The sequence below is a fragment of the Acanthaster planci genome, linkage group LG19 (assembly GCF_054643075.1).
Source record: "Acanthaster planci isolate LZ-2023a linkage group LG19, COTS_SCS, whole genome shotgun sequence".
Lineage (NCBI taxonomy): Eukaryota > Metazoa > Echinodermata > Asteroidea > Valvatida > Acanthasteridae > Acanthaster > Acanthaster planci.
Genome location: NC_141795.1, coordinates 12,393,962 through 12,421,659, shown reverse-complemented (window position 1 = coordinate 12,421,659; position 27,698 = coordinate 12,393,962). Strand labels below are relative to the sequence as shown.

Below are 27,698 nucleotides of genomic sequence, written 5' to 3'. Positions count from 1 at the left end.
TTTGCAGAGAAAATTTAAGCATTGTATAAAGTAATGGATGTTTCATATTTGTGGAATTGAAAGAATAATTTCAGATTGGCAGATTGAATGTTCCATTCCAGTTGGCTTTACCTCATGGAACGGAACATTTAGTCTGCCACCATGAAATGACGTGTGTTCTTGGTATTGCACCCATAAGATTAAGCTTTTATACAATATCCATCAATATGAAATGGGAGTTGTTGAGTATATGTATCAAAAACTTTACTTACGTAGCGTGTAGTGTGTTTGTTATTTAAAGAAATCACAAAGTGCTGTACAATATATGTGTTGCTGTTCTTTTTCGGAAAAGGTCTTGCAGTTGAAGGCATAAATACATCACCGAGAGAGGATGTCAAGTGTCGTGTTAGCCGTATCATCAAGAAGCAGGGCAAAGTCAAGGCTCTAGAGGAGGAGATTGCCAGTAAGTTTGATTATAACCCCACTCAAAACGAGGAGTTAAGGGAATAAATATGTGCTTCGGTTTTGGAGAATGCACGCCACTAATACCCAAGCTGTGGATTTTTTCTGCTGCTGTGATTTCGCTTCCGTGAACCAGGAAAAATTTGGAACTAGAAAACAACTTTCGTACAACGGGTGGAGGGGGTAACGAAAGTACATGTACCGGTAGCTCTGTTGATCTCTGAATTGCAGTTACTGAGTTTTCAGCAGCACGGTGATATTTCAGCAATTCAGCCCTTCAGTATTAAATTTCACCAACATTTTATACATGTACTACATGGATTTTTATTCCTGATTTACAAGTATCTTTTTTTTCAGTTTTTTACGGGTGCTCAGCCCCAAAAAAATGGAATCGGGTTTGTACATATATCAACAGGTGGGTACCCGGGTACGTGGCACAGGCCTATATACATACTTGGACCAATTAATGTCCAATATTAGGTTGTCAGTTGAGACTAAGAAACAAGCTGTTAAAATGAGTTCCATTCCAGCAACGCTGGGATTACTTTTGAATGCATACATGTAAATGTGAGATTACCGGTATGTACATCCCAAATGTTAGGTTAAATGTTCTCCCCCCAAATCCAGCAGTTTTTAGTAATTCCATCTCAAAGTTTGCCATAGTATGCTAAAATGCACAATATACGCTTTGTAAGGCTTTGTTTCTGCACTTCTAGCTTCAAAATTAGAGAACTGTCATTATGTCAGACCTTCAACATTATAAATTTTGATCTGTATTGTGAATATACATGTATATAACATACTAAGAAAAGACAGCACATTTTTTTGTCAGGTGACACCACAGAATGACTTCAGCATCTTTTTCCTAAAAGATTTTTGATCTGGTAGACACCACCATTGTTCGTCTGTTCCCAAAACATTTCATGATCTGGCTTATTGGAATAAAAAAAAAATGCAAAAGGAGAGTTAATTAATTTTGCTCAGTACATATACCAGGGGGCTATGATGCTCTGTAACAGCTTACAAAGAGGTGGCACATTTGTATCAGTTTCTAAGTCAGACATACCAGTTGATAAATCATCCTCCTATGTGTCCAGAGATTTGGCCACTTTTCTTGCTGACAATGTATAGGAGTTGACAATCTCACAGAGCACAGGATAATCTCTTTACTTCAACTTGTCACTTCTGTATTAGAAGAAATGATTAAAATTAGATGGATGAATATTCGACGAAAACAAGAGTTACTGGAGCAGAAGAAAGAAAGGAAATAAGCACCTGCATTTATGAGATACATCATGCACATGATCCTTCAACAGCTCGTTTTACCTTCCATTATTGATGTATAAATATTGTTTGCTTGTGAATACAGTAGGCATCACAGACTGCCCATGCAACCCCTTCTCTTTCCAAATGCAATATCAGTACAGTGTGTAGTTGTTGATTTAAACATTTTATAAAGAGTTAATTTTGTAAGCACTGGGCAGTTTGAATAACTGTCAACCTATTATACCAGTAAGATTGAAGGTCAGTTCCTTCATGCTTCTCAATCATTGTCACAAACAGTTGAGCAGTGTTGGACCTACAATGTACTCATAATTTCCTGGCCATTGATACTGGACAACTGAGTCACTTAACATCTCATAGGCCTCTTAGTGCTCCATCTGAGTTCCTCTTCTTTATAATCAGAAAGTAAATGACGCTTTATACAGGTCACTTCATAACAGATTTCCCCATCACACCCCCTTGAGCCCATTTTGAGAAAGTGGAAGAGAAAAATAGGAAGGAGTGACTGAGCCTTAGTGTGGCAATTATGCTTGTGCAAATCAACGAGACAGAACGGTAATTAGATAATATATGGGCGCTTAGTTCCAACTGTGTACAATGTCCTGGTGAAAGATAACTTCTGGTACGAGTACAACAAATTTTGCATGTACATATGTATGTACTTCAACTTGCCAGTATTAAAAGATTTGGATGAAATTGATTTGAGCCATCTGTTATAAACAAGTGCCTTTGTTGACATGCAAATGAGGACACCACAGCTCAGTGGGAGCTGGCACAAGCGCTGGTTTCCAATTATCGCAAATGGTGGTTTTAATCAGAGTTTTTGATTAAATAAAAAAACAAATCATTTCCTTCATTGTTTATATAAATAAAATGATAACTAAAATTCACTATGATTATGAACATGACCTTTATTTAAAAAGGAGCGTAAAATGTTGATAATGGGCATGAAAAGAAATGAGGCCAAGATTATTAAATTTTCCCCCAAATAAAGGAGATATTTTTAAACTAATTCAAAAATAGGAAAACACATCAATCAAGTATTGTCTACAGTTTACCCTTGACAATCCTTGCTTTTCCTTGTTAGGAACCGAGTGTATGATTTGTAACAAGGTATGATATCAAAACTCCAGAGCGACATAACCTTTGTTCCAAATGTGTGTCATAACATTCCCGTCTCTTTTGCTCTCTGCTGCTTGACAAAGCATTCCTGGAAAAAAAATTTAAAAGAAAATACAACTTCAACCATTTTGCTTGTGCTCTTTATCTTATAACAATTTTTTTGGTTCAATACTATTTGTTGCCAGACGTTTTTGGCAGGATTGTCTGCTCTGTCTGTTTTCAGTCCTAAGAAAGGCTGCTGCTTAATGTACACCTGTGATCAGGGCGCTTCATGTACTCTGTCAATGCTTGGGTCCTGGATGTACATGTACATGTATATATAAATACAACTTTCAAATTTTCAGGAGTTTCATCCACTGACATCCGCTATATTTTATGAGCTGAAATTTCCACCAGCACATTTACTACCCATGCGACCAGTCATCCCCAGGTTGTTATTTCAAGGGAATTGCGGATGTCAGTGGGTGAAACTTGAAAACTTTGAAAGTTCTGTTTCTATATATGTAAATATGTATCCATATCCAGGGCCCTGTGTCGATGGAGAAGGGCCCTGTTTACGGGTCTACTGCTTAATGCTGCCAGCTCTGGTCAGATTTAATCACATTTATGAATATTCTTTACATGTTTTTGAATCAGCGCATTTCCCTGTAATCTGCTAATCCCACTACAGTAGGTGGCCCCCGAGTACCTCTCTTTTACAAACTTTGGATTGGCCCAACCAAGACCTACAATATAATGTCCATTGGACCTTTCCTGTGAAATATGCAAATTAGACAGGTGCAAGTGTGACCATCAACACTGTTATTGGCATATGAAAACTGCTGTAACCATAACCTGGCACGTTGAAGGTCAATCAAAACTGTAGCACAGCCTTTGTCCGATGCTGCAGCATGCTTTTCTCAAAACCAAGCATGCCAAGTGAAGTTTTCAGCGTCCTAAGATTGGAAAGTAACAATTCCTTGGCACTCATGTCAAACTATACTAGAACAGAAACTATGTTTCTACTTATAGTTGTGTGCAAATGGAGATTTGTATTATTATGTCATAGATTTGAGCAACTTAGCTGCTTTCATCCAAACACCACAGTCCTTCTTCCGGACGTGATCCGCAGCTTGGCCGTTCTTGCCTGCCCGTCCAGCCCCATCTGACATCTGGCCTCGCCTGTGAATTTGTCTACAAACTTTTCCATGTATAAGAAGTGTAAACATTCCACGTCTTCTTCAGCAGTTCATCTTGTAAGAAGTTGTGTTAGTCCAAACATCACACCGCTTACTCCTCAACTATTATCTGGTCAGCCCCCTTAATCTGAAGTTTACACCCTTTATTTTCAGCTCCAGATGCCAGCCCTCTTCTAATTGGTCCACTTCGGCATCCATCATCCAGGACTTCCCTGTCCAGTGTGAAGACACATTGGTTGTCAGCACAGGCTCGTATAGCCTGATGGACAATCTACCATCATTCGAACCCTCACGCGATCCCTCTCGGGATACACAACAGGGCCCGGCCCAGATTTATCCCGATCCTCACGATAGGTCTGCTGGGGACAAAGGAATAGCCTTCTTTAACCGTACACATTTGGAGATTTGTTTTCGTCTACTCCAGAAACATATTTCCAGTTGGGGGTCTGCCGCTGCAGACAAGATCGGTCCGACTCGGCTAAGTCTTGTGGCAATTAAGGGCCCTCTTCTTTGACAAGGACAAATTGAACCTCAAGCTTACCCTGACCAAGTTGGATGGGGCCTCTTGTTGCAGTCTCCGTTGGGCAGCCTTAAATTGCACCCTTATTAGAGTATCTTCCCTGAGGCCAAAAAAAAAAAAAAAAAATCTCCTGTCTCTGCAGACCATACTGCATTTGCTCTTATGGCACTGGATGAGAATACCAGCACTATTTTCGAGCAGTTCCTGCTCATGTCTTGCCTGTCTTTGTCTGCTCGCAGAGTTAATGCGCTTAAGGCCATAAACATCCTGTATGAGGGCATGAAAGCCAAAATTCAGTGCCTCTCCCTCTTTACAGAAAGACTCATCTGGGTGACAACTCATAGAGATGATGGAATTATATGCTTTTACACCGATCCAACTCACTCATTCACCCTGTACCTAGCCCGTGTAAATAACACAGAGGGCACTGTGTTTCTGACTGCGTACCACTTCATGTATGGTTTTGGCAACTTTTCACATCGGCCAGATGGGCTCTTGCAATTGTTTTCAACTACTCTTTGGATTTACTAGTGCCCTTCTGTCTGACCAAATTCTTCACCTACATGTACATGTAACTCCAATCTCTCTGACAAGGTCGAATGGGCAGGCATTGGAGATAAAAAGAGGTTCGTTTGCCCCTAGGAAGTTCTGTATGGGGCATCCCAAACACTCCACAGTGTCTTAACCCCCGTCAACTATATCCTGGCTATCGTTGATGGATCTGAAATTTTCTATAGTTTACAAGTTTCTCTGATTCCTGTACACCGGAAGAACTTTTCGGATTTGACCTACATGTACATGTACCTTTCGATCACTCGATGTCCAAGGGGTTTTCACCCAAATGGTGGAAGTTGTGGCCACCTACATGTACCTATGCCATTTTGCCATTCTGACATTTGAACATTTCGATGGCTAACTGGGTGTAGACAGTTATCCAGACAAGATGGCAGTTGACACTAACCTTACTTTTTGAGATTTGCCCCTACTCATACCCTCTCAGGCTCCGGCACACAACCACAACTCCTCTTTGGCCTGATTATGGGTCTGGTGGACCTGATACCTCTTTACCGTTTTCATAATGAGGCCCCTCCAGCCCACTTACTGGTGTTCTTGCGGCCAAAATTGTGTCCTGATCGATCCCCCAAATTTCAAAATGGACCTCACCATGTCACAACTTTGCTAGCAGCTGATATGGAACCATGTGGTTTACAACCTTTCTCTCCCTAAGATGGATCCTTGGGTGACGACTTTCTACCAACCCGTCCAGATTTACAAGGGAATATTTCCCCTCCTGACCTTCCAGGTCTCAGTTATTGGAAAGTCTCTTCAACATGCGGAACTTTAGGCGACCTCCAGCTTGATGCGTCCCTGCTGCACAGTCGCCAGGACAAATCTGTCCTGTTCGTGCAGACAATTGTCCCCATGGGTGTTGGGCTCTGGGATTGAACTCAAGGTAACCCATATTCTGACTGCCAACATTACGACTCTCTTGCAGATGTGCGCTCTCAGAGAAAAATTATCCCGACAGAGCAGATTCTGTTTGACATTAGGACCGAGTTAATCTTCAAGATATTTGACAGTTCATATATTGTCTTTGTCCTTGACAGCGACTGCTCTACACAAGGTTTCTTCAACTACAGTAAACTCTGAAGAAGTGGGCATCACGTAATCGGTCATATCGTCCAAGTCTGCCGTTTGACAAGAGTCCCGATCGTCTGTAATGCATTTCCATTGAAAATTTCATTTCTAAATTGACATTTATAAGTCGTCATGTCGTATATGTTGTCATGTTTTTCTCGGTTCCTTTTCTACAAAACCACAAAAATTTCCCTGTGTAAGTCGGCATAAAAAAAAAATTGTGCTTCCCGGTATCAGTTTCCTTTGCCGCGGTTGCCAAGAAGTGTCAAGTCCCGTGCGCGCGGCCAGCATGAGTACATCAATACCCATAACCCCTCTAGTGCTACACGCATGCACTTGGTCCATTTTGGGGGGTTGCCTTATTGAGCGTAGTCTGGTTTCCTGCCCAAAGATTCCCTGACGACCCTTGATAATGATTTGTCGGGTAGTCAGAATCAACGGGTTTGGTATCTAGACTATATTGAACGAACTTAACCTATGTGTGTGTGTGGATGAGTGTATGTTTTCTGTACCATAACTGTATCACATACATGTACGTACTGCACTGTTGAGTTGTGATGTGATATGCAAGTGGCTTGCCGTCCTTGCTTCGTCCTTAGGGGAACATGATCAATTATTGAATTTGCAAGATAATAATCGAGAACGAATTTGCTGGGATCGACCATGGAGGCAAAAATAAACCAGGGTAATTCAAAGCCATTGAATTAGTGCAAGGAATAATAATGTACATACATGTAGGCATTACATGTGTACGTGTAAGTCAGCAAAATGACGACTTAAGCACAAGTTGGCATTCGCGTCAGTTGTCATAATTTCTTGAGTGCCCTAAGAGTGCCGACTTAACCGGAGTTTACTGTACAAGCCAGGGCAACGATTGTCCTCCATTTCAGTTGGGAAAGGTTATTTGCCAATGCGCCCACCCTTCGTTCCCTCAGTTTCTGTCATTTGCTTGAGAGCATTGCTACTGTCTTCTCTTCCTTTCTGTTCTGGCTTCACCAACCCCGGTGACTGGATCAACCAGGTTGAAAGTATAAGTCTACACCAACACATAACAGCTTTCCATTTTTTTAATGGTGTGCCAGTCGTTGTGCATCTCCAACCGAGACACCTACAACCACAGTAGCTCGGAACTACAGTTAGCATTCGTACGCAACTACTGTTCTTTTGTCAGGGCTATATCCACTATGATGGCTCCGCTTCCTCGGACAACGCTGCCCTCACATATCTTTTCTTAGTATATTTATTGAGCATTCCCCTCCGAGACAACTCATTCATTGGTGGGACCTGTCTTGTGTCCTTGAGCACTTAACCCCTTGATGACGGGAACTTTTTTCTGAAAGAATCCGAGAATTCCAGCCTCTCTTGGCCACGAAGGCCAGCTGCCAACCGCAAATTCTCGGTTTGTGGCCTGCTTGCTCTGCACGCTTTGAATTACACAGTGAAAAGGCTGATTGTTCGTTGGCATGCGGCTCTACTCATGCTTCCACATTCCCGTTGCCTCTTTTCAAAGTGGGGACTATTGTGAAGCTGGTGATTATGATGCAAATTCGGTCTTTTCATTTCTGGGCTACACACAAAGGCCAATCACCATACATGTATAAACAAAAGCCAGGGTCTGCCTTCTTTCACCGTGTTTGCTTGAGCATGGGCCGAGAATAATAGCTGAAAAGCGGGCTGAGGATCTCAATTTTTACAGCGGCTCTTACCGTCATCCGTCGTGAAGGGGTTGAAAGGGTTTTTCCCTCCGGGCCTTTTATCGGGACCTCATCATCACTCACCTCAGTGAAGTTGGCCTTTCTACTTCTAGTAACTCGTTGTTCTTCATTCCGAGGCATTGGATTACCGACAGTATCCATCACGGATGATTTCATCGAATAAGTAACACCACAGGGTTTATTTCATCCTAACCCTAGACGCCCACACAAGATCCTATTCAAATTTATCCAACCAACAAGACATCTTCATCTCGAACATCATAGAGCAGTCGAGTAGCAAACCTTGCTGTTATGTTTAAATTTATATAAATGGTATCTGACCAGGACTCAAAGCTGAGAGGTACTATCCCTCTTCTTCCGTCATTACCCCAGTAAACCTCATTGAGTAGCAATCAGAGACACTATGGCTAGTTGGGTTGCCTAGGTCATTAAGTTCACTTGTCCCAAATGGTTGACCTTCCCAAATTACAAACCCAGCCGCCCTATCGCAGCTCACGACGCTAGAGCAGTATCTACCTTGCTGACATTCTTTGGCAGGGTCCTGATGAAGATATCTGCAGGGCAGTATTCTGGAAACAGTGTCATCAATCGCACCTCATGCTGCCTGAATAAAGTCTTGTGAGGAATTCTCTCATGGCAAGACAGTGCTAGCCTGTCCACAAACCATGAGGACCCATATTGGGCAAGCCACCTACAGCTCTTTCTAATGGCCTCCTTGTTTCTCTGGTGGGTCCTCATCATTCCACATGGTTTTGCTCAGTTTCAGTGTGTCCTCGCCTAGTTTAGCGCAGTGGACTCCTTTCCCACAGCAGTGTGGGACAAGTCTGCTAGTGAATACCTACATGTACCCAAACAGTGGATACCCTCCATCACTCTGGCTCGGACCTTGGGCTCCTCAAAAGAAAGACGAACATGGCAGCGGCGCTGTGGTGCATTGCGGTAAATAAGGGTGCACTACAGTTGATCAAGTTTTAGTGAATGGCGAAAGGCGTACAGGGGAATTTGCAGAGATAGTGAGTGTTTGGGTAGGTAGCGGTACTGGTATTCACTAGCAGACTCATCCCACACTGCTGTAGGGGAGGATTTCACTATAGTAACAAAAAAAAAAGAAAAAAAAAGATGCACTCAGACTTTTTAAGCAAGATCCCAAGTAGGAATCACACTCGGCAAAATTAAGTTTGCAACTGGATTGCAACGCTACTTTCCTGTACGCCTGTTCTGGTAGCTGTTTTTACTTGTTGTGTATGTTTTGGCTCAGTTGGTCTTAAACTCCATCAGTGAAGCCATTAAAAGGGTCGTAAAAATCTCAAATTTGATTCGCTGAAACCTGCAGATACCCAAGAAAAGTAATGTTTAGGGGGGGTTGTCTCGATTAACGAGTGGTTGGCAGGTATGGGCACATATTGTAGGTAAAGAAACAAGAATACTGAACAAACGAGAAACGGTAAGATGCATGTAATCGTCTACATGTAGGTATTTCACTTTGGGTTGTGTATACTGCATTAATTAGGCACATAATGTCCATTACACAAAAATATAATGTCCATGACACTCAATAAAGTGGATAGCCATTCTAATTAGTGTTGTTTTTCTTGTTGACTATTTCCTACCTTACAGTCTTAAAGTCAGTTGAAACAAAAAAAAAGATTCAAACTTCACAGAGTCCATGACGTTCATTAGTAATACCAATAGCTAAATAAACAATTATGCTTTTATTGATGTTCGTATTGATGTTCATATTGCCTGGTTGGTACAACATTGTTACATGTTAGTAGAAACAGCTAGACAAGTAATAAAACAAATGCAAAGTTCTAAGTCAGTTTTCTGATCATTAGTACTCAATTTAACTGTCTCCAAATGTTATGTCCATGACGATGGAATTGCCCAATAGCAAAACGGTTGCCACAAATCCAAACATCATATACCGTTTGATTTAAAAAGGGATATCCCAAAAAATCAATATTTCTGACACCAATATTTACTACCATGAAAAACTTTGATGAACAATTTTCTATCCAGTTTATTAACTGCATTTATCAGCTAGTACAACTCAAATTTATTTCATGTGTTCATGTACATGTTTACATGTAACTTTAAGTACCGTATGCTTACTTTTGAATCGTGAGTTCAGACATTGTGGAACTGCCCATACATGTGCCTATGTAATCAAACAATGCTAGACACAAATTTTCAATATCTCCACAGTGCAAGAGGATCTGGATATGGATCTGGAGTTTGATGTACATTGTGGCATTGCACATACTCGCTGGGCAACTCACGGTGTGCCCAATGAAGTCAACAGCCATCCCCAACGGTCTGGAGAGAACAATGGTAAAGTAGACTTGATTCACCCTGACCTCCTGCCTGTCACATAAAGCATTGTACTAGGGGATATTCTGTACTTCATGCATGCTAGTTAGCTGTTTCAGCAACTCAGCCGAAACAGCTCTTGTTTTTGTTAAGATTATTTTTCTTTTTGGCTTTTTCCCAAGTTACAAAAAAGGCATTACTTCTGTTCTGTTTTTGGCTTTTTTCACACAGATCTTTAAACAGATGAAACGCCGACAATAAAAACCCCTCACAATATTTGCGTACTCGAAAATCCCATTTGCATACTGTGCATTGGCTACTCTGTGTGTGGACGCGCATTACCTGCCTGTAACATACATGTACATGTAGGTAGTGCACAGTGCATAGGGCATTATATTCAAGAGTTGGCAAATTTCCAAGCACGTGGCGCTGCGAGTAGATCGCATTGTATGGAATGCCAAACAAAAAACCAAAAAAAAAGGGACAAAATGTTTAAAATCTCTAATTTGTGCTCTGTCTGCGATAACAATGTTCTTTTGTATTCTACATGCCTGATTACATTGAAACCTTGCAGAGTGTCAGAAAGGGAAGGTTTATAAACGGAGACTGACCTCATCTGATGATAATGACATACACATTAAGAAGAGTCACGTGACATTAAAGGTGCATCCTTTAAAGTACCTTACCTCCTGAAGTGCATTTCTGATTGGGTTGAAACTTGGTGGACATTTAGAAAGGCAAGTGTTATAGATGAAATTGACCTCATGTGATGATGACGTCATCAGATGACCATATCGCGTGATATTAAAGGTGACTCATCAAAGCACTATATCTTGTGAAGTATTGTACATGTCCAACTGAATTCAAACCTTGCAGATATCTTGAAAGGGAGAGATGAACAATGACCTGATGTGATGATGACATCATATGACAAGTCACGTGACATTAAAGATACACTCTTTAAAGCATTATATCTCTTGAAGTATATGTCCGATTGCTTTGAAACTTTGAGTACAGCTGGAAAGGGAAGGGTTTTAGACCCAAATTGACCTGATCTGATGTTGACGTCATCAGGTGACAAGTTATGTGACATTAAAGGGACACTCTCTAAAGCATGATATCTCTTGAAGTACCACATGTCCGATTGGTTTGAAACTTTTGAGTATAGCTGGATAGGGAATTCAAGGGTTTTAGACCAAAATTGACCTGATCTGATGTTGACGTCAGCAGGTGACAAGTCATGTGACATTAAAGATATACTCTTTAAAGCAAGATATCTCTTGAAGTACCACATGTCCGATTGGTTTGAAACTTTTGAGTATAGCTGGAAATGGAATTCAAGGGTTTTAGACCAAAATTGACCTGATCTGATGTTGACGTCAGCAGGTGACAAGTCATGTAACATTAAAGATACACTCTTTAAAGTGCGATATCTCTTGAAGTACCACATGTCTGATTGGTTTGAAACTTTGAGTATAGCTGGAAAGGGACCTGAAATTGACCTGATATGATGTTAACGTCATCAGGTGACAAGTCCCATGTCATTAAAGGTACACTCTTTGAAGGACTCTATCTTCTGAATTGCATGTCCGATTGGGTTCAAAAACGTCACTAAAACCAAATATCCTTTAAAAAGCCAGATACTGGGGTGGTGGTGGGCAAATTGACCCTGCTTGCCCAACTAGCTGTGACAGAATGATCCTCACATGAGAATTTCCCTCCTAAACTAGCATTGCCTGAAAGAAGTAATCTGACCCCTTACCTGATTGGCGAAAACAATGGGATGTGATTGGTCAGAAGAATGGGCAGTGATTGGCTACCAGTTAATGCAAAAGTAACGCTGATTGGCCTACTTTATGAATAATCAGTGCCAGAATCCTCTTCAGAATCCACCTTTTGTGAAACCCTCAATTTACAGGTACAAACTGTCATAACTGCAAGAAAAGGGGGGCCAATTGAATGCAAACTGGTGCAGATTTGTGGGGATCTGTGGCAGCTGTCTGGAATCATAAATATAACCACATAAGGCAGTGCAGATTTTACAGCATTCTCCTTCCAACCATGAAAAGCTACATACAGTACCTGCTTGTGATCCCACCTTACATGTATGCATAAAGAGTTGGGCTGAGTGCAAAAAGTATAACATCTGCCAGGAAGTGTGAAAGCTACATTGTACATGTATTTAAGGTAGTGCACATACATGTTGGACCCTGTGCTTAATACCGTAAGCTTCTTCAAACCATGCAAAGCAACACCAAGTACATGTATAAAGGGTTCTGTCAAAATACATGTACATGGGTTATGACAGAACCTTGTGTTTGTGGCAAATCACATGATTGATGAATCACTCTCCTGGACTGAAATTTTGACCGAATATATGAAACACTTCAATTTGCGACAAATTCTTGTCTTTAAAACCTTTTTTGGTTTTTTTGGTCTCCTTTTTGAGCAGTTTCCAAAGATCAGTATCATGAAATCCTTGTGGAGACCTACACACCTTTAGACCTATTCAACCCATTCTCCTGGGTCTCCACAAGGCACCATATTTCAAAACTGGAGAACAAAGCCATGTCTCCACAAGGATACAAATTTCGGAAACAGTATGTTGTGTGTGTGTGCGCCAACCTTACATACATGTACCTACTGTGGACGTGTGAACAAACGATGTCCACACGATGTAGGAAAGGAAGATGTTCTGTGAACTTACACACGTCCACAGAACGTTTCTCCTTCTCTAAAAAAGAAATTAAGAGGCTTTTTGGGGTGGGGGTCATCTGTCGTAAAAGGAAGAGGAAGAGTCAAGGAAACCTTGTACAAAAAAGCCAGCTGAAAACCGTGTTCCCAATTCAAGAAAACGAGTATTTTCACTGCGTATTCTTAACTGCACAAAAAGAAAGGAATGTCCACAGTACACACATGTATGAATGTAAGGTAAGTGGGTGCATTTGAGTGTGTAAACGCCTTCAATCATGGACCTATAACAATAGGGGACAATAGGGTCCACGGTTGCCGAAGAGGTTGCCGAAGAGTCCACGGTATAAAACATATGGGAGGTCTTCCAAAAAGTTAAAGTATGAACAAAAGAGGAACAATAGGGAGTCCAGGATTGGGTGTGTGAGTTTGTTTCTGCATTCAATTGGGGACCCTGAACAATAGCAGACAATAAAGTCCCCGATTGACAACTGTGTACAAAACATATGGGTGGTCTTCTTAAAAAGTTAAAGTACAAACAAAAGAGGAACAATAGGGGGTCCCCAGTTGCAGGCAGATACACACTTGTGTGTGTGTGTGAAAGCCTCGTATCGGTGGGTGTGTCATGCATGTAGTGTGTGGAGCACATCCAGGCAGTGGACTTCAGCCTACATGTACAATGTATTTGTACTGTACATATTTAAAATTCTTTTCCATACACCTTGGAGGACAAGAATTATTCTGCCTGTTACTGTTGTAGAACTGTGATTATAAACAAGCAGTTCACAAGACACAAGAAGTCACATTAACGATTGCTTTTCTTACTTTTTAATCTCAGAGTTCTTGGTGATTCACAATGGAATCATCACTAACTATAAGGACATCAAGACTTTCCTTCAGAGCAAGGGTTTCATCTTTGAGTCAGACACAGACACAGAGGTCATCGCCAAACTCATCAAGTACATCTACGATACACGGGAGGACAAGTACATGACATTTCGCGAACTGGTGGAGAGTGTCATTATTCAGCTGGTATGTTGGAGATTTGTTTTCTAACATTGGTCTCCCTAGACCTATAGACAGTGTTGTAGTCGAGTACTTTTTTCCCGAGTACCAAGTAATACCAGGTACTTTGACTGCCGAGTACAAAGATAGGTCAAGTACTTTACCAGCCGAGTACAAGTACTGGTTTCCGAGTACAAGTACTTGCACTTCCGAGTACGAGTACAAGTACTTCTAATTCCGAGTACGAGTACAAGTGCTTCTAATTCAAAAGTAGTTTTATCTTAATTTAGAGACTCTAAGACCTGCCACTGTGTAAAAGAAACACCGAATGCAGATGACATGGCTACAAGAACAAGTGATCTGGCTAGCAATGTCACGGTCACTACGTGTGGGTTGCAGCAGTTGACACAACGTGCACGGCGTGGCGAAGTCTATTTTCCAGACTCAATTATTCATATACCTGTAATTTTCTGTATGCTAGGTTCGTCGTTAGAAATTTCTGGTCCAGAAACCAGACTACCAATGCCCAAGTAAATCGCGGGACCATTCTGGAGTACCACAATATAATTTGCGTACGTGATTGGTTAAGTATGCGCACAGACGGCCTTCTTTTTGTCAGAACCGTATCGAATATCGGGTCATTGGAGTCGATATTTTTGTACCTTATTTTAACGGCGGTGGTAAGTTAACTTAAAGGATTTTTTTATCGAGCACTGTTATCGAGTACGAGTACTTTCATGCTCGAGTACAATTTTTGGATGTTGAGTTCTAAGTATTTTGTAGCCCGAGTACAAGAACTGTAGTTGGAGTACGAGAACTTGGACGTCCGAGTGCAAGTACGAGTACTCTGGAAACAGTACTGGAGTAGTGTACGAGTACCGAGTACGAGTACTACAACACTGCCTACAGATGGGGGTGGGTACCAGCCAACTCATGTCACCAGTGTTTAGATGTATCTCATTTCCTTTGTTGACTTAAACATGTATGCACACATTGCAGATGAGCAGACCAAGCATGTACATGTACTGAACAAATGGCTGTGAACACAGCAAAACACAGGACAAGAATGCAATATGCTCATGTACTTGTACCTTTTGCTTGACCATTAACAGTTTACTGTGCATGCACAACCAGCCATGTCATACTGTCACCATTGCATTCCTAGTTAATTACAGCTAGTTAGGTTTCCCATGTGAACGGATTTGCATACGCATACTTTTAGCTATCCATATCTGTTAAAGATCTACCCATTGTTCTGCAATCCCAACATATTGGTGGCGCTGTGACAGAAGCAATCCAGCACGGCAGCCTCCATCGATGAGCTTATGTTTATGGCTTTAGAGGAAAATGACAAAGAAACAGCGTTTTTTCTTCTCAAATCTGGTGCTGGGACTAGTGCAGGAAGAGTGACATATGAACCTACCTTAACCACCTGCTGCCGGGTGGATTTTTCTTGAGCAAGACAAGATGCTGGCTCATTTTCAAGATTTTTCGTTTTCAAAATTCTTCAAAAATTCATCAGTTCATTTAATGGCCATTTATACCAAAATGAAGGACTCTTTGGGCACTATTCTAAAGCTTGACAGGTAAAATTCATTGACTCCTGAATATCTCAGCCAGGCCTGCAGCCTTGGAAAAAGAGCCGAGATTGTGCGATGTTAAGTAAGATTCTTTTGTTCCCGAAACTGGCGAAAAAATGTCGGCAATGCCTAGCAGCTCAAGTCTTTTATGCTGAGCACGGTCTTTTGTTATAAGGCACAACGCTTTTGTCCCAGTTCTGGGCTCCCGGGCTCTGCATATAAAGCCTATGTACTCGAAAACGGGTTGCCCGACAGGAAGTGGTTAACCAAATTTTCTGTGAAGCACTGACAAATGATCAGTGTCCCGATGTAAGAATGTAAGTGCCAAAAGGATGAGGCGGAAACTTGTCAGTTTTAAAGTGTTCTTCCTTTCTGGTTTACAACTGCTTTATTTACTAAACTTTATACATAGGCATAAAAAGAAAATGATTTAATCAAGGATTTCATCAAATTGCAGGCAAAATGAAGTTTATAATCAACTGTTAAATTATCTCTTTGTTTTCTGATTCTCAGCTACATGTATCTGATTTGACGTATTTTGTTACTCCAAAAAAAAATCAAATTCAAATTCAATCAGTGAAATACAAAATCAATTGGAACCTTTACAAATTATTTCAGGCTCCTTACAATCACAGAAGATTAGAGTTCGTTGTCATAAAAATGCACCAAGGCTTTGTTCTTTCTCATTTAGAAATACATGTACATGTAGTTTTCAATGTATACATTCCTTGTAGTTAAGTTGCGACTCCCGCAGTGTGTCAACTCTTGCTTGCTCAATTCTCAGCACTGCACTCGAGTATTTGTGGACGTTGTGTCGTCCAAATCAATTTGTGACACTGGGTAGCAGGGGTAGAAGGGTAGATGTGATTGACATCAAGAGTAAACACTGACCATCTAAATTCAAAGAAATGGCCAAACCGTATAAGTACTTCATTTCTAACTTGGAAGGAAAAGGTAAGTCCCTGACTATAATTCAAACTTCAAAATATACCTTAATAACTTTTGGATTAATTTGCACAGCGGAATCCTTCATCCTTGACAAATATAACTGTGAAATCAAATCAAATTACATCTACGAATTCTATCGATATTTTCAGTGAAGGAGAGGAACTTCATCTTGTCAAAACATCAGTGAACTTTAGAAAATAATCTGCCAAAATAAATAGGGTGTTTACACTTATGAGTTTCTTCAGTAGAAAGTGTGTAATGTGGTTGAGTTCTGCTCCACTGCTGGCCTTGACAACAAAATCTGACAGGCTGGGTTTTCCTCGGTTCTGTTCTAACTGCGGCAGGTAAGTTGTCGCATGAGGCAGCTGGATTTGTGCCTACTGGGCAAAAGTGCCTCTAATTGTGTCTTTTGGCCGACGAGAAAACGCTTTTGGGAGCAATTCAAATGTCATGCTGACATAGTGGAATCATCTGGCATTCTGACTCTCAGTCTAGCTATGATACTTTCCACATCACTTCCATTTCACACGTTACTCCAACAAGCTCAAGCTAATTTTTAAATAATAAAAGAAACAGCTTTCTGCCACAACCTGGCTAACCTAATTTACTAAGCAAAAAAAGACACAGACACAGGTTCACCTTCAATTCTGGTTTATTGTTTAACACATCTGGAGTGAACATTTAACCAACTAGTCAGGAGAGGGAAAAAAAAATTCCTAGTGGACTCCCAAACTGAGAATTTGCGGTTTGGCAGGTGGCCTTCATTGCCAAGCGAGGCTGGAATTCTTGGAGTCGGCTTTCAGGAAGAAATTCCTGTCGTCAAGCGGTTAAAAAACATCTTACACCGGATATGTTTTGAATAGATCGTGAGAAACTTCATAGGCTCCATGCAGCATTGGGAATTCCTGATTGTATGCCAGAACCGGACTGTGACATCAGGTTTGGATGCTTTACACGTACATGTATGTACCATGCTCCGACGATTTGCCTACCCCAACAGATTATCAACAGACATTCAAGTCTACCCTGTTGTGTGTTGTGAAGGAACAGTCAACTTCCTTCATACTCTCTTTCAACACTTGATTCAGCTACTTCTTTGCAGCATCTGTTAAACTAATGATTTTGTCAGAGCCCCTCCTCAGTCTGTTCCACACAGCAAGATTCTGATCCAACATTTTGGATGCGTAAATTGCTTTACTTGTCCCATTAGTTACCATTCACACTGCAAAATTCTGTTTCAACAGTTTGGATATACCGGTATTAATTCTTCATACCAGTGCAACAACATCGTATCTCTGATATGCCAAAAAACATTCTTTCAATTTTGTATACAGTTTTCATAAATGGTGCAAAACCTCTTACGTATATATCTTGTGCCTGATGTTTTACATGTTCATCCGAACCTTTTACATGTACAACATACAGCCTTTTGGCACTGACAAAAGCATGTTATTGCAAAACTGTAAAGTCGGTTTTATGACGTTGTTGCTCTGACTCCATGAAGAATACAATGCATTAAAAACTATGACCTGTTGACTCTAAACTGGGCCTTGAATGCTAACAATGAAAGAAAAATGAAAAAGTCATTTGGTTTAGAGTTCCTTCTTTGTTACCGGTAGTTTCAGCAAGAGGTCCATCATCTCTGAATCATGTTCCAGCTTAGCTTGCCGTTCTTTCCTCTCCAGTTCAAAATGTTCTTTGTCATGCTCAAGTTGCAGCTATTTGAGAGTGTACTCCTCCGACTTGTCCTTCAGGTGCTGCATGTACTCAGTGGTTTCAACCTTCTTGCGCTTCTTGGGCAGAGGGGTCTGCAGCTTGGCTTCATCTGAAGAAAGAATGGATGGGCCACTTTTATGTGAAATGGCAAATTTGAGCATGTAAATTTTGGTTTTACTCAGCAAAAAATTGGAATGTGATGCATTCCAATTTTTTCCGTTTTCGATGCATTGCTTCGAAAATGATTGGTCTTGATGTGAAAGATGTTCAAAGTATTTTCGAATCAGCAATTGTCCCCAAGCTTTGTGCAATAATGCAAGATCCTAAGCATCCCCTTTATGTTTCAGTGGTCATCAACTGATCCAGAAGAATCCGCACCCCATGCACCAACACAGTGTTTTAGAATGTCTTTTTTGCCTAATGCTTGCCACCTGTTTAACTCTGCATTTAAAAAAAGAAATTCTGCGCCTTCCTGATTGGTGATCTCCACCCTGGTGCATGAAAACAGTTTTTATCTGTTTAGTCTCTGCTTTTTATAAATGTTGTTTTATATTCGTTGTATCAATAGGAATTTTTTATGCATACCGGTAATTCACAGGGAAAACCAATTTTCAGGTTTTTTTAACGTGACAATGTAATAAATTAAGTGAAATGAAATGCCCAAAATGATATTTAATTTGAGAGGTGTTTTACCCTACCCGACATGTGGGGTAGGGCAAAGCATCTCCCAAATGTAATATCTAATTCCCCAATTCAAGATACATTAATTAATATCCAAACATGCTAGCACTTTCTTTTTTCCAAGTGCACTAGTACAGCTACATCATACAGACAGTTAACTAACAACAATCGATCTTTGGGTGAGCTCAGCACATTTTTGTTTTGGAAGAAGCAGAGTGTTTTTGTTCAGCAGAGTACAAGTACATGTACATACTGATTGCTACTGGCACACCCCTTCCCTTTGGAATGCACAAATCATCATACATGTGCTTACCATTCAGCCTTTTCTGTCAGACTTTAGAGGGCTTTCTGCCTGACCATCTCCCCTGCTTCAGCTGTGCCCGTTTTGCCTTGGCTAGTGCTTTCTCTCTTGGCTTCAAGGTCTACCATCTTACTCTCACCCACTCCATACTCCTCGTCAGCACCAGAGCTGAAATTACAAATGGAAAAATAAACATATTTATACTAATCCCAATCGCTTTTCTGTTAAAACTTGCTTTGATTTTAAAGTTTTAAGCTATTAATGTGGTGTTATTATGATTTACCATCTTGGAATCAAATGTTGCCACCTTTTTTGTTTTTAAATTTTCCACCTGCAGCTTGCAAAATGACCACTCAAAACAAGATTACTTGTTGGTAATGGGTATATGTATGGGTATTCATTCATAACTTTAAAAACTGTGTTGAATTCCTTATTATGCAAATATTGAAGGTGTTTATAAGGTTGTGAGCGTGGATACTTCTGAGGTTATACATGGACCTCATGATGGTCTGCTCATGACTGGTGCATCCTATCAAACCTGATTTTGTTCATTGTCCAGTGAAAGAGTAGAGATAGGGTAGATTTCTGGAGGTTAATTATAAAAGTATTAATTTTTTCTTTAGGTGTCAATTACATGTATGTATTTTTGTTGTCATATTTATTTTTTTAGTTTTTGCTGCTGTTATTTTTTGCAATTCGCAGGGTTCTGCCCAGGATGGTTTTAGTGCCGGCAGGACTATCTAAGCGGAGCGCCACCATCGGTTGGCGCGGAGCGTACCAGAAAATTTTTGGAATCTAAAAGCCCCCAGATGGCCGGAAACAGCACTTTCTGGGTGTTTTCAGCTGTGTATACACAGCCTAGAATTAGGGATCTCATGTCTGAAGTTTCTGAAATTTAATAAAAAAATTGAAAATTTGTAATTTTGGTCAACTAGGATGAGGTGATAATTTTAGACGGGCAATTGAATTAGAAAAAAAAGAGTAGAAATAAATATTGATTTTATTCTGTAAATCCCTTAAATATTGAATTAATTTATTATTATTTAATTAATCTCTATGATGCCCATAATTTTTCATTGCTATTCAAATCATTTTTTTTTGTGTGTTGAAAATAAGGCGAAACATGCAAAATCTTGGCGGAATATTTTCCTTATTTTCTTTGTTCAAAAGTTCGTACAGTATGCATATGGGATAACGACATTCATAAATGTGTGCAGGGATTTTCTGAACAGTCATTTTAAAGTCTACATGAACATAATGTAGATTGGCCATTTGCTTTTCTGACACATCTGGCCATGTGTCACGTGCATACTGAGCGCGTGTATCTTGCCATATGGAACTCGTTTACGGAAAAGGCAAAATCATGCTGTTACTTTTGAATAAAAAAATTGCGGAGTTAATATTTTCACCGTGGGATAAACAACAACTAACGAATGCGGTGCGATTGTTGGTTTAAAAAACGATCGCAGTGATCATTTTATGAAACATCGAGCAGAAAATACATGCACCGAATGTTGCTAACCGTGGTCGGCGTGGCGAAAAAGAGTCACGGTCGATTGTCAGTTTTGAAAGTACATGTAAAATTGTTTTTCTGCCAGATTTTTAAGTGTTTAAACGAAGTGCGAATGGGGTCATTTGCAATTTTTTCTTTCTGAAAGTTAAGCCAAATTTTCTTTTCAAGTTGTGGAACTGGGTAAAATGCGGAACTGGACAAACAACGCTGTACATCATGGAGAGGGGGTTTTCCGATATTCGCGCACTGAGAGCGTTGCATATGCAAGCCTATGTGTGGCCTTCCAACCAATGGAAAGATTCGTTACGCACTATGTACACGTACATTGCGCGTAACAAAGCCTCCTATTGGTTCATGTTAATATTTGGTCCAGATATGTTGCATATGCACGTACGTGGGTGCGCAGACGATATGCATGGCAGTGCAAAGTGAAATTTACGAAGAAATTTTACGGTTTCTTCACGATCTTCATATCTTCACAATCGATCCCTCGACCAAGATGCTATTTTATTTGGGTTCTTATCGGGAATTGTTGCCGGTCGGAAAAGTTGATTTGGCAGATTGTGGCGGTCGGCAATTCTGCGTGCCGGTCGGGCCCAACCGGCGCCGACCGGCAGCGGCAGATCCCTGAATTCGGTGAAATGCAATTGTCAGTTCGACTCACTGCTTGTACTGGATGTTTGCCAGTTAATTAGGGTAGTTCATTTGGGCTGATATGCATGTACATGTACCAATAAGAGTTGAAACAAATCTCACACTGAAACTTCAGGGAGTGTTACAACAGAAACAATTCCCACGTTTCATTGTATCTGGGGCTTACTTGTATATGTAATATTTTGAGCTTTGCCTATTGCTTTGTGTCCCTGCCTACAGGAAGGTGCTTTTGCCTTGGCCTTCATGAGCACTTATTTCCCTGGTCAGTGTGTGGCTACACGTCGCGGCAGTCCCCTGCTCATTGGCATAAAGACCAAGCAGAAATTGAACAGTGACTATGTGCCTATTCTCTACAGAGACAACAGCCACAGAGGTGAGTAATTGTACCTCCTCCCTCTGAGTTCATTTCAGTTTTAATCATGAGCATGAGAAAGATCATTGTGAGGTCTGTCATCATATGTGTACACACAGTGATTGATAAAAATTGAGTGATGTAAAAAACATGCGAAATTAGGAGACTCAATGAACATTTGAATCCCAATGAATTGAAAAGTTAAATTACAGCAATGACAGTTATTGGGATGGAGTCGGGGTTGTTACAATTGTTAAATGTTGTAGCTTATGGATAATGCATCACCAACTGAGAGTGTATTAGTGATTGACCGATAATACTGAAATAAAACTTCTAACCGATGATGGACCCTGCCGGTCTGTCAATCAAACCATGCATTGGAGGATGACTTTCAGTCAGATGACCATGAAAACTTCGCAGTGCTTGCTAATAGAAGTTGTTGGCCATTAGCTTGGTCAAATTTAATCGCATGCCGCACAAATACCCTACGCAAATCAGTGGGCCCAATGTAGCTGCCCATCGATTTGGAAGTCGGTTCTAACTTTTTGTATGTTTGGGAATAAAATGGTAAAACTATGCTGCTACGGTACATGTACATGTAATTCCGACACCAGGCATCCGGCGAAGTGCATTTTTTCGCTTTTCCAAAGCCCAAATCCAACCTTGAGAAATGTTTGAGATGGATTAAAGCGTGTGGTCGGCCCCATTCAGACTTGAATGTAAACAAGATCAACAAGGACAAGTGCACGTGTTCTAAGGTAGGATTATTATTAATTGCAAATGCCAAACATATTGTTAAATAATTAAATTAACTTAGATTAATAATTTGTTATTGAAAAAATAGTTTCTCTTCTGACAATTAGTTATGTACTCTTTCAACATCTTCAATAAAAGTAGGTTGTTCACTTCTTGGGCCTAGTTTCATGTAGTAATAGGATGCCATTTCTAGAAGACAACACTTGCTTAAACTTCTAGTCTACTGTTACAGAAAAAGTAATAATTCCTTGAATTCTTTTCCTGGCATATGCATCACCTCACTGTACAGCATTGAAAAAACCTGTAATCATTTGCAATGAAACATAAAATATTTGACCTTGTAGTTGTAGGACAATACCTGTGTCATTTCTTGTTTCGCTGTAGCTCACTACAGCTTTAGTCTCATTGTGGCATCTTACAGGTCATTTTATGTATACCAGGCAAGATATGGGACAGAGGGGTACCCCCTTTACCTGTTTAATCCCTACACACTCTAGACTGTTGTTACCCAACACATCCCCCCTAGAAGTCTGTAAAGAATTCCTGAGATTCCAATCAAACAATGACCAACACAAAGGCGGGGGGTACTCTTCGTCCCATATCTTGCTTCAAATGACTTTATGAGTTCAAGGTCCAGTCTTGATCCTGTCCTGGCTATTGGGACTCTACGAGACCTTCACGCAGGTGCAACTCCAATGCACATTATATTGGTGTTTGATTATAAAGGAAAATTAATTATTTTCATTGATTCAGTGTTATTGTATTCAAATAATTTATTTTAATTAATAGAAAATTAATTAGCCCTGTCTAAATTTGTTGTAAACCTGTAGTTGGAAATAAGAATAAAAGCGTATTAATATTTTCCAAGTGAAAGTTCCTGTACTATATATTTCACAGCATTTCAAAAGAAGGACAGCCAACGGTTACATGCGCTGACCCAGTACCGACTGATGGTAGTGACATCTATAAAGCTGAGAGGCCTCCATTTAAACAAAAGCTTAACCATGAAAACAGGTGGGTCAGTTTGCTATTATTTGTCTGAAACCTTTAGTTTCATACCAAATTGAAGTCGGTAACAAACACAAAAATCATCTGCCGGCTGCAAAATACATTTCAAAACATTTTTAAGCACTTGGAAAGATTAAGTATGTTGTAGAAATCTAAGTGTGCTGAAGTGCTATTCAAAGTTTGGTCTGTGATTTTCTAAAAACTGAACAGATCAGTGAACATTCTCAGAATTTTTTGATCACGTAAGAAGGAACTAGTTTGAAACATTGCATTTTTGGAACATTACTTGAAATATGATACAGTAAAATCCAAAGAAATGTTATTTAATGAATATTTGTTTTTCCTGTTAAATTTACAGTGGTCAGTCATCCAAAATAAAACTATAGAGGCAGACAAAAAGTGCAGAGGCAGGAACAGATGCACCTAATGAAAATCTAACTTCAGAAGTTAAACCTGGTAAGTTCCCCTATATTCTTCAGTACTGGCTAGGAATTGTGTGACCTGTTCCTTACAGAACAAAGCCAGTTTTCCAAATATGACTTTCCACATCTGTGTCTTAGGCAGAATCCTTCCAAGGTGAATGGCCTTACTTGTGTAAACAACAGAGTCACAGAAAGGTGCCCCAGTCACCATTAATTATCCTTGTACTTGATAAAAGTGTGGTTGATTCTCCCTTAACTTTATGCAATTTCCAGATTTTACCATGAAGAAATTTGAAATTTCATCTGTAGTCTCCGAAGCAATCACGTTTCTTGCACTGTATGGACACTTAGTATCCAGGATTCCTGTTTGTTCTCCATCACATATCTTGCCATCTAGTGTGGCTGCTGTGTTAGTACATGTACAAGCAGGATTAGCCACCAGGCTGCAGTCATAAACATGGAGAATGTTTTTGTATTGAAATAAGCCTCCTTTGCAACACTTGTATGCTTTTTGCCATAAGACACAGCTTCACTCAGGTTTATTTGGGAAGAGCACAAAATAGTTGAAACTTGTGTTGACTTTTTTTCCCTCGTAACTACCCTACCAAACTGCAAGGCATTCACAGTCTTGTAGTCGAGACCAGTTAGTCCGAGATCAAGACCGAGAACAGAAGTTCTGAGAGCACCACCTTCAAGAGGGATCAAGACCAAGATCGTCTGAGACTGAGAGTGCCAAGTACACTAAGTTACCAGCCAGAAATCACTCACAGCAACAGTCACATTGTGCATATTTGTGCTTGTTTGCTGGGAATTCAGGTAGGAAAACATGTTGGTTCATCCAAAACACCATCTCAAAAAAGACAAAAGACCGAAGTCATTCACCTGTATGAATTACAATTAATATTTCTTCTCTGTTTTAATGTATCTTTTTTCCAGCACAATCTGGGCTTGAACTAGTATCAGTGGCATCATTAATTCATAACTTAGAGTGGAAAAGGCAGCACTCAAGAAGAATCTTGCTGCCAAGGTTTTGGAGCTGCATGATGCAAAGAAACAATCCAACAGGACACCGTCAAAGCCATCAGACAAGGTTATCAACTGGAAAAACTTCAGTGTCAAGACTGTTCTAAAATCACAAATATCACACAGGGTTCCAAGCCAACACTTTCAATTTGCTTTTTGACTTCTCAATCCTTGATGCAAAAAACAACCAACTTGAGTATGAGAAAAGAAAATCGACATGCATGAAGTTGTCTTTGAACGACCAGCTGTTCTTAGTTTTGTGCTGATTGCAAAATGGGTTTCATTGGAAGGATCTTGCGTTACAACAAGTATTTTCACGGTTTATTTCTGACAAAGAAATATGCCAGAAAAGTCACATTTGCAAGCTCCTTCAAGACCTGATAAGAGATGAAAAAGTCTACCTTGATGATGAAATTATGGTGGATAAAGGCTTTCAAATAGATGGGGTTAAAAAAATTGGTTTAAAGGTGAACATCCCTCCACCGGCTTCATCGTCTTCACAGATGAAACCAGCTGATTTGATGCTCACTAGAAAGATTGCCTGTCACTTGGTACATATAGAGAAAGCAGTTGAAAGAATGAAGAGTTAATAGTCACCAAAACAATTCCCGCCAGCCTGTTTGGAAGTGTTAAAGAAATATGTTTGGTATGCTGCTGTTTGAAAGGATTTCAGGATGTTTGGTTGAAGGAGAAGTAGTCAAACCCACATCCTCATCCATCATGTCCATCTGTATTGTAGCTATAGATTTTTTTAATCACTGGCTAATGTAATCCACCTTTTAAACTCAGTATAAGTACCTGATAATATAGGCTTGATCCTCTCTGAACTTGTCCAAGGGGCGTTTGAGTCACTGAAACATCCTCCTGGAGAAGATACTTCAGTGGGGTTTTTGTTAAGGCTTTTAACTGCCTTATTTCCCTTGAAGTAGGCAGCAACACTCTGTAAAAATATGAGGAAAAATTTACAACTCTGTTTAGTCAGTTATTTCAAAATGAACAAAAGAAAAAAAAGGAAAATTTATGTTGGACTCTAGCTGAAGAAGGAGGAACATTTTAAAAAAGCAAATTTTTGTTACATTTTATTATCTTGGTGGATCAGGACTGAATCTGTGATAAAAAAAATGTGCACAAGGATGAATGGATTGTCAAGAAAAGTTGTCCAGACATCACTCTTCAAAGGTAAAAGATTTCTTGTCCGCAAAAAGTAGATACAAGGTTTTTCAGTTGTACTCAACTACATGTACGTGCTTGTTCAGTTTTTGTCAGATGCATACAAATGTACATTTTGTCTTTCCACATTCCACCAACAAAGCAGATTTGTTAATAGACATTTTTAATTGTACACTACATGTACCTTTGCTCAGTCACTTTTGTGAAAACAGGCTGTCATTTCCTGATTTTCTGGGCTTTGCCATGATCAAGCCTGTCATGGATTTTGGTTGGATTTTACATCCAGAAGGTTTGGGCCACTGTTGTGGCATGCTTGTACAGGGCAAATGCCCTGGCACCTCCTTCAGAGCAAGTTCTGGGTAATGTCTCAGGGTGTATGTCAGGGCAGTTATATTGAAGCAAGTACCTGATAGCCTGTTGAATAATCAGTTGGAATGAATTTTGGAGGTACAAAGGCTTAACAAATAAGAATGGGAGTCAAAGTAGGCCGTCTATAAATTTTCCTTGACATTTTTATCAGCTAACCAAAGAGCAGGGGGGATGCCTTTCATTACTGCAGTTAATAAATTGAGTTAAATTAAAATAAAATCGTAATTGTATGCAAAAGGAAAAGACCCAGATTGATACATTATAATTGAATGTATTTATATATTTATCTAAAAGAAATGCTGAATATTATTCTAAAGAAAAAACAAGAAGAGGAAATATATATTTTATTTTCAGAACAGTACTGATTAGCCTGTCACGTTTCCTTTTTGTACATGTATTGTGCTTGTGTAAGGCATCCTCTTGAACACAAATCAGGGTTTGCATGCATTCTGGAAAACCTGGAATATCCTGGAATTTCATACCCATCCTGAATAGTCCTGGAAAATGCTTAATTTTTAATACATATTTTTTTCATACAATATTTATTTAATACATAATTAAAAATTTTCAGTCATTATAAACTAATGAAGTTTTTTCCTTAACGTTGAATGAACTAGGGGAAGTTTATTTTTTATGATTGCCAAATGTGTGTAGGCCTACCTCGTGGTCCGGTTGTCACTGTCAGAAAACTTGTCACGTCTTTGTCATTGCGCTGCTTGATTTCTATGCATGTACATTGTTATAACTTCACAATCTTCTATTGTATTGTATTGATATATTGTACATGTACATGTATTGCATGTCAACCTGAATTAAGTCCTGGAAAAAATCAAACTTTTCAACCTAGATAATCCTTGAAAAGTCCTGGAATATTTTTTTCACAAGGGTGTATGAACCCTAACAAACGAATACAGGAATAACTAAAACTGTACATGTATGTCTACACGTGCTTATCCAACTACACAGCTGTATTTCCTCTCTGCTATGAAACCATTCCGTTCTAAGCACACATTCAGGGAATGCAGTATACTGCCTTTCTGCATACTTCTGTAGCATTTTGCCTGCACTACCACCTGGCCATCCTTCAAAACTAATAAGGAATTACGTTTGACCGGCTCAGACTTGAGTAAAGAACTGGAAGTGACCGTTTGCCGTTATTTGTAGTAAAGTATGTAAATGAATTGTTTTGTGTTGTTTATTGAGAAGTTCTGTGTTAGAATCGTCTTTATGAATATCATGCCTTTTACTTTCAACCTACCCCAAATAGTCACTAAATATGCAAATTCCTTTGCATGTGATTC

General features: G+C 39.8%; 1 protein-coding gene, 1 long non-coding RNA gene and 1 pseudogene across 2 annotated transcripts in view; 1 reads left to right on the top strand and 2 right to left on the bottom strand.

The window, feature by feature from the left end:
- LOC110985274 (glutamine--fructose-6-phosphate aminotransferase [isomerizing] 1-like) overlaps positions 1 to 27,698 on the top strand; it is a 93,681-nt gene that overhangs the window by 6,491 nt on the left and 59,492 nt on the right. The window contains exons 3-6 of the mRNA XM_022246587.2: positions 332 to 442; positions 10,104 to 10,229; positions 13,738 to 13,931; positions 21,517 to 21,670. Coding sequence (XP_022102279.1) covers positions 332 to 442; positions 10,104 to 10,229; positions 13,738 to 13,931; positions 21,517 to 21,670 — 585 coding nt within the window. The remainder of the gene's footprint in view (positions 1 to 331; positions 443 to 10,103; positions 10,230 to 13,737; positions 13,932 to 21,516; positions 21,671 to 27,698) is intronic.
- LOC147796053 (uncharacterized) lies at positions 18,148 to 25,861 on the bottom strand. The gene is made up of 3 exons (XR_015428388.1): positions 25,657 to 25,861; positions 19,143 to 19,298; positions 18,148 to 18,257 (listed from the first exon to the last, which is right to left on the bottom strand). It is a non-coding gene; the product is annotated as an uncharacterized LOC147796053 (long non-coding RNA).
- Positions 23,779 to 25,586, bottom strand: LOC147796054 (uncharacterized; annotated as a pseudogene).